General features: G+C 40.4%; 2 protein-coding genes across 2 annotated transcripts; one reads left to right on the plus strand and one right to left on the minus strand.

The window, feature by feature from the left end:
• The first annotated feature begins 479 nt into the window (after positions 1–479).
• dlx6a (distal-less homeobox 6a) lies at positions 480–3,269 on the plus strand. Its single transcript, XM_084080590.1, has 3 exons — positions 480–1,091; positions 1,701–1,894; positions 2,529–3,269. The coding sequence occupies exons 1-3, from the start codon at positions 782–784 to the stop codon at positions 2,769–2,771; spliced, it is 747 nt and encodes a 248-aa protein (XP_083936716.1). The 5' UTR covers positions 480–781; the 3' UTR covers positions 2,772–3,269.
• Positions 3,270–7,681: 4,412 nt separating this feature from the next.
• On the minus strand, positions 7,682–9,866 carry dlx5a (distal-less homeobox 5a). The gene is made up of 3 exons (XM_084080706.1): positions 9,336–9,866; positions 8,630–8,814; positions 7,682–8,183 (listed from the first exon to the last, which is right to left on the minus strand). Exons 1-3 carry the CDS (start codon positions 9,697–9,699, stop codon positions 7,863–7,865), a joined length of 870 nt encoding a protein of 289 aa, XP_083936832.1. The 5' UTR covers positions 9,700–9,866; the 3' UTR covers positions 7,682–7,862.
• Between the last annotated feature and the right edge of the window lie 2,223 nt (positions 9,867–12,089).

Consider the following 12,089-nt stretch of genomic DNA (forward strand, 5'->3'; position numbering starts at 1 on the left):
TCTTCTAATTGGAAAATTGTTCAAAAGTCCAAAAGTGGACTAGCCTACTACTACTCCTACTGACATCATTTTTTTCGTGTGTCACGTGTTCAGTATTTTTCATCTGAGCATCCTTAATATCATAATGGTCATTAGCCACCATTGAAACCAAGAGTTTGCAAATAAATTGATAGCCTACTTGCACAGAAGGATCGAGGCATCAAAGAGAGATTCCCCATTAAGCTAAATTAAAGCGCACACGGTGTTGCGCGTCGTGCGTAATTTCGGGGTTTGGGTTTAAAAAAAACAAATCGACTTGGCGATTCCTAAGGACGTGGTTTTTACGAGATTAGACGCGTGTGATGCTTGTCTGTGGGAATTATAGGCGTCTCTGTCGCCATATATTATTTCCCCCCATAGTTGTGGCTGCGGTGGGAGTTGGTAAGGTGGGTTAACTGGAACTGAAGTCTCCGTGAAGCGCAGAGCACTGATGACGTTAGGTTGAATGACCAATCGGAAGGCGCTGCCCTTTGGAGACAAACCATTTTACTTGTAGTGTCTGCATCAAGTCTGGAAGCAAGGGCTCAATTTTAACAGAATCCACCTTAAAAAATCTCTCCCTTAACGTATGTATGCCCACCTTCAGCCACATTGAGTGAGAATATTACAGGAGGAGAAGAAAAAAAGGCGCCGCTAGACAATTCGGGTGTTATTAGGACATATCTGCGGCGGAGAGGGAGAGACAACAGCGGACTCGAAAGAGAGAGAGGGGGGTGAGTGGCTCTCAAGGCAAGAAAATTTGATGATGACCATGACTACGATGGCTGACGGTCTGGAAGCTCAGGACTCGTCCAAGTCTGCTTTCATGGAGTTTGGTCAGCAGTCTCACTCACAGCAGAGCTCTCCGTCGATGGCCGCCGGCCACTACCCGTTGCACTGTCTCCATTCCGGTTCCCACCCTCACCACCAGCACGACAACTCCCCGTACCCCGGGACCAATTCCTCGTACAACAGGTCCTTACCGTACTCCTACGTGAGCCATCCGCACCACAGCCCCTACCTGCCGTCTTATCACAACAACACTGGCGGACAGACGAGGTTAGACGGCCCAGGTAAGAATTCCTTTCCACCGACGTCGGAGAAAAAATGGCTATATCGTGTGATGTTCCACGCGCAAACATCGCTTTATCCTATAAAAAAAATGGACACATTTTGGACGAATCACCACGCGCAGGTGGACGGTCACTTTGGAGAAAATTGTGCGTAAATGGCATCAAATAATCTGAACCTATTTTTCCTTTTGCCTTTATTATTCGAATTTCGGTGTCCTGGTTTGCTGAACTGTAGAACACTCCCCTCCGTTCCCACAAAACCATTTAATGCCCGGGGTGTAATGACAACTGTGGAATCCTCACGAACTATTCGTGGAATTAGGCGGCGTATTCGGTTTGCAACTTATAATTAGCATTTAATTGGCATGTCATTACGAGCAATATCCTAAATATGACACCGCGTTTGACGATTTTGAATACATGGCCGATAAGCCAATGCGAGCTGTCAATCTTTATCCGCCTGCACTGATTTTTATGCAGTTTCATTTCAGGGAATCATTGCTTATCTCTTATATATCAATATATTTAGCTCTTGGAGTTTGTTGTTTTTCGGTGCATGTGTTTGATACGGATATCTATGAATGACAACATTGCACATTTTTGTTGCAGAGCAGCAGAAGACGACAGTGATTGAAAATGGAGAAATTCGTTTCAATGGGAAAGGAAAGAAGATTAGAAAACCTCGGACGATTTATTCCAGTTTGCAGCTTCAAGCACTGAATCACCGTTTCCAGCAAACACAATACCTCGCACTGCCAGAGCGCGCTGAGCTCGCTGCGTCTCTTGGGCTTACACAAACGCAGGTATTTAGCAGGATGCCAATATCCTTGCCCTTTGTTAGACTACATATAGTGTATCTTTGTGTACTGAAAAAAATATAATTCAATGTTTGATATTTCCACACAACACTCGTACTATGATTAATAACGACAACAACAATAATAATGAAACAGTAATAATAATACATATACTGATGATTATTAATAGATTTATTGTTAATTTATGTATTATTATTATTATTATTATTATTATTATTATTATTATTATTATTATTATTATTATTATTATTATTATTATTATTATTATTATATATTAACCTATAATACATGTCACCATCGCCATCTATTGTTTATTACTATTATTATATTATGATATTATCATTGTTATTATTATTATTATTATTATTATTATTATTATTATTATTATTATTATTATTTTAGGTATTAGCCTATATATCATCATCATCATCTATTGATTATTTTTATTTTTTTGATTATTATTAATAATATTATTGTGTTGCTGTTTATTATTCATTTTTGCAATTTTCTATCTGAAATATGGCCTAATTGAAATGATTTATTTGTTCAGGTATATGCAATCCAATCTATGATGTTCTCTATACTGCAGCATCATTTAATGCATGTTCCTCTCGTGCAGGTAAAGATATGGTTCCAAAATAAGAGGTCAAAGTTCAAGAAACTGCTGAAGGCAGGCCACAACCCGCACGAGAGCGACCCCACCATGGCCGTATCCATCGCCCTCTCCCCCCGCTCTCCAACCATTCCTCCCATATGGGACGTCTCTGCGTCGTCCAAAGGAGTGAACATGCCGACCAACAGTTATATGCCCGGTTACTCTCACTGGTACTCATCCCCACATCAAGATTCAATGCAGAGATAGACTGGCTAAAAGCAGGAAAAGGTCGGAGACGGGAGGCCTTTTGGACCTCCATCAGTCTCCCCTCGCACAATTAATTCCCGTCTGCTTGGAGACTGAATCAAGGCCCTGCAGGAGGAGATAACCCCCCCTCCTCCCCCGCTTCAACAAGACAGGCTTGGCTGCTCTTTTCGTGAAGGATAAACGCGGGCAGGCCTCGGTGATGTGACACAAAACAAGGGAACTAACCATATTAACGTACATGACTGTTCAATGGACTCACCTTTGTTATGCTTTCATTACATAATGGCTGTCAATATACCAAATATGTCAGTGACATCTTTAGCAGATTCGGGCAAGGACTAAGTACTTGTACTACACTCCCGGAGTCTGTTGCCACATGATCCATGGACTCCAAACTACTATTTGATTGGTTGTTTCTCCTACATGCAAAACCGAGCAATTTGTCTGTTTGTAAATATATTCTGCGATTTTAGTTGTACATACACTTTTTATGTTTTGTCAGATTGAGTAAACCATGACTCAAACCAGATGTCTCTTGATCCTGATTTATATATTACAAAAAAGAAATTAAATGAAAAATATACCCGTTCAAAATAGGTAGCCTATAGCCTCAACGTATCATTTAATGTCCTCTCACCCTAGAGAGCTGTGCTACTCAAAATCATGCAATCTGAACATACAGTATGATGAAAAACGAATACTCTATGGCCCATTTCTTCACGTATAAAATATTACAGTAAAAATACATGTTGTATAGGCTGCTTTGTAAAGCAGCATAGATCTGTGAAATACACTGACCACCAGAGGAAATTAACTTACCCTGCACAGCTCATCTCTTATACCTCGAAAGACATTTTGCTCCAGGTCCAGCTCATCTATTTTCTGCCTCAATTATTAGAGGTATTGACGAAATGTTTTTCTCCACTCTCTCTCTGTCCTAATGCAAGACGTGAAATGCCAAGCTCAACGGGATCGATCTTGAACAAAGCACCCAGCTGCAGTCGCGTTCAATATGAAGGAGATATTTGGGACAATTTGTGGGTTTTATCCAAGTGAGGGCTTTTTTCCATTCTCATAAATGCAGGCATAATTAGGGTAATTTTTGATGTAGCCCGCTGATTACAGCGTTTTTACCGTCAAAGATAATTACCTGTAATTTTCTACCACTTTTAATACTAAAAGGCATCTTTATTTGGATTTGAGGTAGCACAGACTGAACAAAAGAGAAAATTATTCCGTTATTCATATACAAATTACTGAGAGGAGTGAACGCTTGGTAGCCATATTATGTGAAATTACGACGTTGAAAAGCTCCATGCAGCTGTCAGGTCGTGGATGCCCCATTGGAGCTGAGATGCAGTGGACCCCGTTTTCCTAAACCCTGGGGCCCATTTGCTTTTAAGCAATCCTTTCTACCTATAACCAATTTGGCAAATCTTTCATCGTAGACCCCCCCCCCCCCCCCCCCCCCCCGCCACCCACACACACACCCCACACACAAAGTTGCTGAATATAATATGCTTTTCAGCACATTTCATCAACTGATGTTTATTTTCATGCGAGATCTGAAATATGATTGAAATACTGCAGACAGACACATTTAGATAGATAGATAGATAGATAGATAGATAGATAGATAGATAGATAGATAGATAGATAGATAGATAGATAGATAGATAGATAGATAGATAGATAGATATGATGGTCAAGAGAGAGAGAAAGAGAGGTGGAGTTAAGGGAGGGACATATCCAACATGCCTTCTGTCTTTATCAGGGCTAGCGGATACAGTATAAGGTTACATTACAAAGTTCATAACACATATAAGTAATCCATAAATAATTCCAGTATAGCCCAAGACAATCAATTCGGTCCCTATAGTAACGGAGTGGGTTGTGAATAGACATCCAAGGACCGGGCCACAACGATTCCTGACTAAATCTAATAACAAATACAATTACTAACCAAACATATATGTACATGTAAAATGTTCGAATTGCTTCGTTGTCTCGTCTTTATGCCACTGGAAAGTGATAGAAACGCACGAGTTAAGACTATATATGGTCAAGAACATTCGTACAAATGATATAGCCCAGTGGTTCTAAACCTGTGGGGGGGACCCAGGGGGGTCACTGTCATCCTCTGACAGTGAAGTGACAATTTAAGGACTTTTAAGACCTTTTTAATACCTCAAAAAAAGAAAAGGAAAAGAAATGAAAAAGACCATTACTGCATCAAAAGTAGGCTAATCAACAACAATAAGAACTGGTCAAACATTGGCCAAATTGTTAAATAATATAAGAAAGAGGCAAACATTGTGAGCTGATCTAGGCGTTGCGAGGCATTGTGATTGCTATTTTCACAATATTTATCTGTGGAACCGAGTCAAAATGCCTCAAGTTCAAATATGATTATTTTTGGGGGTCACAGCCTTGAAAAGGTTGAGAACCACTGCTATAGCCTACCGTTGTACACTGCAAAACCGAATGGACAGAGGAAACGTGATTAATATATAAGCTTACCTTTCTTTGTAGCACGGGACAGAGAAGCACTATAGCGATGGTGCCGGGGTTTTACTGCTCGTGTTGAATAAGCAAATCCAGGTGTGAGTGTCTGCACACCCCGGTAGCTCTTATATATTGCCTGCAAAATTAGCTGTTATTACTGTCACTGTTTAGTGATGGCGAGCTTGGGGAGAAAAAAAACTCTCTGCAATCAAGAACCAAGCGCATCTTTGCAAATTATAGATAATTGTCAATGTCCAGATTATGATAATGGAGGCCTAATCCTGGAGAATAATTATTGTGGAGTGTTATACAGTTGAAGCTGTCCAGTAAAGCTATAACTGTCATTATTTAGACTCAATTTACAAGGGGGGACTAGTTGAGTGGAAAATATTCGGTTGGAAATAAACGGGGGCTCTCGATATAATGGTGTGTGTGTGTGTGTGTGTGTGTGTGTGTGTGTGTGTGTGTGTGTGTGTGTGTGTGTGTGTGTGTGTGTGTGTGTGTGTGTGTGTGTGTGTGTGTGTGTGTGTGTGTGTGTGTGTGTGGTTTGTGCACGATATATTGCGTGTGCATGCAACCATGCTTATTTGTGTGCTTGTGTTATTTTTTCCCCATAGTTTTGGACAGACTACATTATTGTACGTGCGGGTTTATGTGAAAATCACAAGTTTGTCATGAAACAATTATGGGCACATGATTAAGTTCAAATGAAAAATGCCGATATATAAGTTTGCGTTCAGTAATAATAGCCTACATTTTACAAACTGCTGTTACAGCAGGACGTATAGCTACATCATGTTGGCCGTGTGTAAAGGGAGGATTCAGTGTCAGGTGAACATGCATGGGTCAGTGTGTAGCTCACATGGAACTGCATTGTTGTGTGTGCCCTGGGAGGTAAGGCAATGCAAGGTGCCGTGTGTGAGTGTGTGTGTGAGTGTGTGTGTGTGTGTGTGTGTGTGTGTGTGTGTGTGTGTGTGTGTGTGTGTGTGTGTGTGTGTGTGTGTGTGTGTGTGTGTGTGTGTGTGTGTGTGTGTGTGTGTGTGTGTGTGTGTGTGTGTGTGTGTGTGTGTGTGTGTGTGTGTGTGTGTGTGTGTGTGTGCGTGCGATAGAGAGAGAGAGAGAGAGAGAGAGAGAGAGAGAGAGAGAGAGAGAGAGAGAGAGACCGACAGACAGAGAGAGAGAGAGAGGGAGAGAGAAATAGTTGAGGGGGGAATGCTTTGTGTAAAATGTCTGTTTGTGAGAATGCACTTTATGTTCTCGGCATGGCAGGATAAATTCAATTAGGACAATTTCAAGGCCTTAATACTTCTCACAGTAGAATGGTTTGTTTAGTGGTTTTGCAGTGGCAGCATTAGTAGCGCTGCCTGCTAATAACATGGTGAAATGTGGAGGATTTTATTTTACTCGGAAGGTGGGCTGCGGCCGGGAGTGGCAGAGCTTTGGAGCCGGTCTACCCCCACAGGAATGCGGATTGTCTCAGATCTCCGTGCCGCCCCCTCGCCTCCTCTCTGCCATTCAAAGCAACTAATTGTAGGGGACACAAAGGGAGCACGACTGCAGACTGTCTGCTCCAAGACCATTTTCTTTAAGGGGATTCACTCAGACTCGGAAGAGAGAATACTCTTCCTGAATTCAATTCTGGTGGCAGCAAAGCTAAAAGTGATTATAACTATAATAATAATAATATGGGCTTAACTTGATTTAAAAAAAACATTTGACATCCAATTTTCTATCTGTAGCCAATTAGCTATACCTGACATAGGCCTATAGAAAAATAATGTAGGCATAATGCATGCCTGACCGAGGCCTATGGACTATCACACTTAATTTACCCCAAAATAAAAAGAATAAAATAAACGTGTTTTTGTTATGTCTGTTTAATGAAGTGGTAACACATTTGCATGGCATTCCTTGTGTTCTAACATGACTTTAATAATATCAACGAAGTGTGACTTTTTCAGCATATTCTGTACAAGACAAATGAAGAATTCTCAAAATTCGGGCCAATATTTCTTTGGCCCCATGACGTTGTCTAATTAACGTCAGTTATAGTCACTCAAAGCGACCTTGTGTGAGATGCCAGACATCACCCTGAGTTTCATGGTTTAAAATGTTACCTTGTCTTTTGTCCAAAAGGCTAGCGAGATAAATATAAGTGGACATGCTGCATCCACTTTAAACAAATATTTAGAAGTATTATTTACACCACCAATAGAATTTATGGCACTTTCTGGATTGTTAGCTGTGATTTACATCCGTGACACGTGTGAATAGTAGCCTTAAGGGGTATAGGCTACAAACATGTTTTCTCAGAGTCCTTGTGGATTTTCAGTGCAAAATATTGGGATAGAAATAAGAAAATGCATTGAGGTCGTAACTCAGATACTGCAAGTTTTGCAAGTCCATTGTCCATTTAAAACGTTTAATAGTCTTCCAAAAATGCAATAAATTACATGCACACATTTACACATTTTACACGTTTCTTCTATGACTGGCATCAAATACATTGCATATTCCTCTGAAATTTAAACACGAGTCCCATAGAAGGAAAAAAAATAAAAATCGAAGTGAACATCATGATGGTTTTCAATATAACGTCCCCGTTCCAAGAGCCAACGAGTGCTGTAATGAGTTGGGGGTCTGAAGGTGGGAATTCATCGACCCACCAGCCACAGTGGTGGAGTACCATGACCCAGAGTTTTCCAAAAAGTTAGAGGCCGCCGTGTTGAGGTTCTGTGCCTGTAGGCTGTGAGGCCTGGTGGAGCCTTGCGTGTCCCAGACGGCCGGGGACTGTGGGGAGTTGCACACCATGGGGTCGCTGGAACTGGGACTGTGCTCGGGTGGCAGCTCGCCGTTTTTCATGATCTTCTTCAGCTTTGACCTTTTGTTCTGGAACCAAATTTTGACCTGGAAAGAGATTAAAAAGGAATATTATTTTTAAAAAAGGGAAAAATGTGCACATTTATGACTTGATAATCAAGGATTGTAATAGGAATGCGTCATGACGCAGAAAGCAGTTAGGCTTTTTTTTTAAAGGACCACAAATAAGACGGGATGGCCCGGTCTTACTTGTGGTCCTTTAAATATAAAGTAAACATATTTACGGTTGAATACAAAAACAACATTTAAAAAAAGTTCACATACTTTATGGTTGAATACAAAAACAACAACAATATTAAAATGTCTATTCGCAAATATAGTATAAGGGTCCAATTGAGTGAAATTAACATCCGGGGCTTGGTTTTACAGTGCATACATGCAAACACAAAAGAATAAATAATGAAGGGTGTCTTCATGATGAAAACACCCTTCATTATTTATTCTTTTGTATGAATAATTTCATATCAACGCACCTGCGTTTGCGTGAGCCCCAGTGAAGCGGCCAGCTCGGCTCTCTCCGGTAGGGCGAGGTACTGTGTGTTCTGGAAGCGCCTCTGTAGGGCCGCCAGCTGGAAGCTGGAGTAGATGGTCCGGGGTTTTCGAACCTTCTTGGGCTTTCCGTTTACCATCCTCACCTCAGGCTCTGCTACGTCTTTTTCTGTAGAAAATAACGAGACATATACAGGCTAAGTATGTGTATTCTATTCTGTGCAGGAGAGTTTCGTATATGGTAGGCCAGGCCTGTATTCAACAGAAGAAATATTTATATATTTATATATATATATAGCCTATACTATACACCGACCTCACCACAGCAAAAGCAAAAATAAATACATATTTTTTTCAACAGTAAAACATATTTAAAATCTTGTCATTATTATTAATATTATTTCAACATAACGCGAACTATGTTTGATTTGATAGCAAGACAATCGGGTGCGGACCCCGTCAGAATTTACAATTCGTTTTAAGATTGTGGAGACATTTGTAGCCTGTTCGTCTTAAAGTATGGGAAAAGGCCTATGCAGATAGATCCACAAATGAATTATTATCCAATCAATGTAATGTTATCTGTCATATCAATGGCGTACAAATTATACTTTAGTAGGCCTAATAAAAAACGAAACAAATAATAATCTAGTTCTATCAACTCATAATAACGAAGAATAACACCCGTACCTTGTGGACTTGTTTGTGGTTGCACCCTGCTATAAGTCCCAGCGTATTGGTGGTAAGCAGAGGTCGTGTAAGAGCTGTAATCGGGATAGGATTTTGTCGAATAGTTCCCAGCGGATCCGTTGACGCCATGGTACTGGTACTGGTAGGCGTTGAGAGGCTTCCCGTACGAGCTGGAGTTGGGGGAACAATAACCGTGGGACATCCCGCCACCAGCGGGGCTGTAGTAGCCAGAATCCGTGGACGTGGACTCGGGTAAGGTAGGAGATTCCTGAGACGGGTGATGCATGGTAGAAGAAAGTTGAAAGGAGCTCTGGAAGTCTGCGGGCTTAACACTCGGAATCCTTCGATCGAATACTCCGGTCATAGTTTGAAGGCAAGAAGCGTTTACAAAAACAAATCAAAAGGTTTACATTAAAAGAACTACGTGACTCCAGAGGCGTTGAAGACTATTACACTGACATTGTGAAGGATCTCTCGCGCTGTCGGGCTCTGTTGAAGACTGCAACCAGCCCCGCAGCAAAGACTTGGTTAAATCCTAAATTGCGCTCTTACGCACTGAAGGGAGGATCTGGTTCCATTGGCCAGGGCGCAGACAACAGCTACACTCCAGCTATCGCGACACTTTGAGGGGGAGGAGGGGTGTCAGACTTGAAGAGACTGACTGACTATGATAGGTTTTTACTATCGATCAAGGGCAGCAATTAAACTGCTGGTAGGGGTTCTTTCAGAAAGTTGAAATCAGAATCTATTGACAGACATGTCAAAGAATGATGCATTGATAGCAAGCTAAATGTATGGGGAAAGGGGGGATGACAGACTGTAGCTAAATCACCATTTTGTGTAGATTTAAGCCATATGATTTTTGCTATTGGAACTCAAAATTAGAGAATGGAAATGTGATGCTTGATTGATTGATTGATTGAATACTTTATTAACAATTTGCAAAAAAAAGCGCAGAAAGCACAGTTCTATACAAAAGGATGCTAAAAGGATTAAACCCAAGAGAGCTCTATGTCTTGTTTCCATTGGGGTCCTGTGTATTCAATTCATCGAAAATGACGTGTTCAATATTGTTACGTTATATTTCTGATAAACTCTATATATAGGCCTGCCCTAGATAAAAGCACAAGCTTGTGTAAAGTTACTTCATTTTTCATATTAACAAGGCTTCGTAAATTTGCATTTAGGGAGATATTAATATATATAGGTTATAATTGATTGATATCAATTTTGAATAGGCTATACAGTCCCGTAAATCTAGTAGGCCTAGCACACACACGCACGCACGCACGCGCGCGCGCGCACACACACACACACACACACACACACACACACACACACACACACACACACACACACACACACACACACACACACACACACACACACACACACACACACACACACACACACACACACACACACACACACACAGAGCAAGGAAAAAAATCCAATGCTCAGCACATCAGTGAACATATGAACGACCAGATTCCGTGGTTGAATAGCGCCGCCCAGTGGAAATATTGTATTATTACAAAACAAAAGTAAAGTAAAAGTACAATATTATGCCTCTGAGATGTAGTGGGGTAGAAGTAAAAGTATTGAAAATTGGAAATACTCCAGTAAAGTAAAACAATACCTCAAAATCGTACCTAAGTACAGTACTTGAGTAAATGTAGCTACTTAAAAAACTGAACATAAGTACACAACAAATTCGATTAAAGAATGCCCACTATTTGATCAACAGGCATGATGATGATAAGCAGATCTGTAATTCCTGCCTATATAATTTACATAGGATATAAATTAATTATTAATATTAGGATAGTGTGAGACAGGACTATGTAGGCCTAATATCATTTGTAATTTAACTGAAGAGGCAAATACCTGTAAAACTTTGATGGTTTGACCATCAATGAGAAATAAAACAAAATTTATATATATAAAAGGACATTTTTGTTTCATAAGTTAACCCCGGAAGCACTCTCCATTTTTTTGGACTACGCGATGGTTATCTTCTTCCTGTGCTTTTTGTTGTTTGTTGACACATTTGAAAACATTGCGCTGTGTTACTTGAAACTTTGTTTATATTGTTACATGTTTGTTAAAGCAACATGTAAATGAATGAAAATGGCTACATGGGTTTATTATTTAATTACGGGTTTATTTCTCTACCAAAAGTCGGCGTGCCGAGCGTGCGTCTGACGTCACTGGCAGCACTACTTGCTAGCTCGAGTCCCGTTTTGTGTTTGGGATGTTACACAGACAATAGTGACCTGTCCAGTTAATTCTGTGGCTACAGAGGTCGCTGTTTTGTCATTTTCGACAAATTTGCAGTGGTGGAAGAAGTCATAGAAGTATTTTTTACTTAAGTAAAAGAATCAATACTGCAATGTGAAAATACTCTTACAAGTACAGTTTAGGCATTTAGCAGATCCATTCTTATACCTTTGTGAACGTTCTACTTGGTTAACAGTTCCTACTTGTTTCAGTAGACACAGCGACTGCAAGGATTTGTTTAGGATAACATAAGTAACAGTGATAGTAAGTTTGAAATAAGTAGTTTAGTTATTTAAAAGGGGTGCTGCTATTTCTAAACGTGGCTATTATTCAATTAGACTTTAATACGACTCTCTGATTCAAATTCCAGAGCAGATGGGGGCGCTAATGTTGGACGCCAACCGCCGTAAAACAACAAAAAGAAGAAGACACACCGGCCAGTGTTGCCATGTCCGCTTATTATAAGCGACTTTG

Source organism: Gymnoscopelus microlampas, assembly GCF_963454915.1.
Source record: "Gymnoscopelus microlampas genome assembly, chromosome: 15".
NCBI lineage: Eukaryota > Metazoa > Chordata > Actinopteri > Myctophiformes > Myctophidae > Gymnoscopelus > Gymnoscopelus microlampas.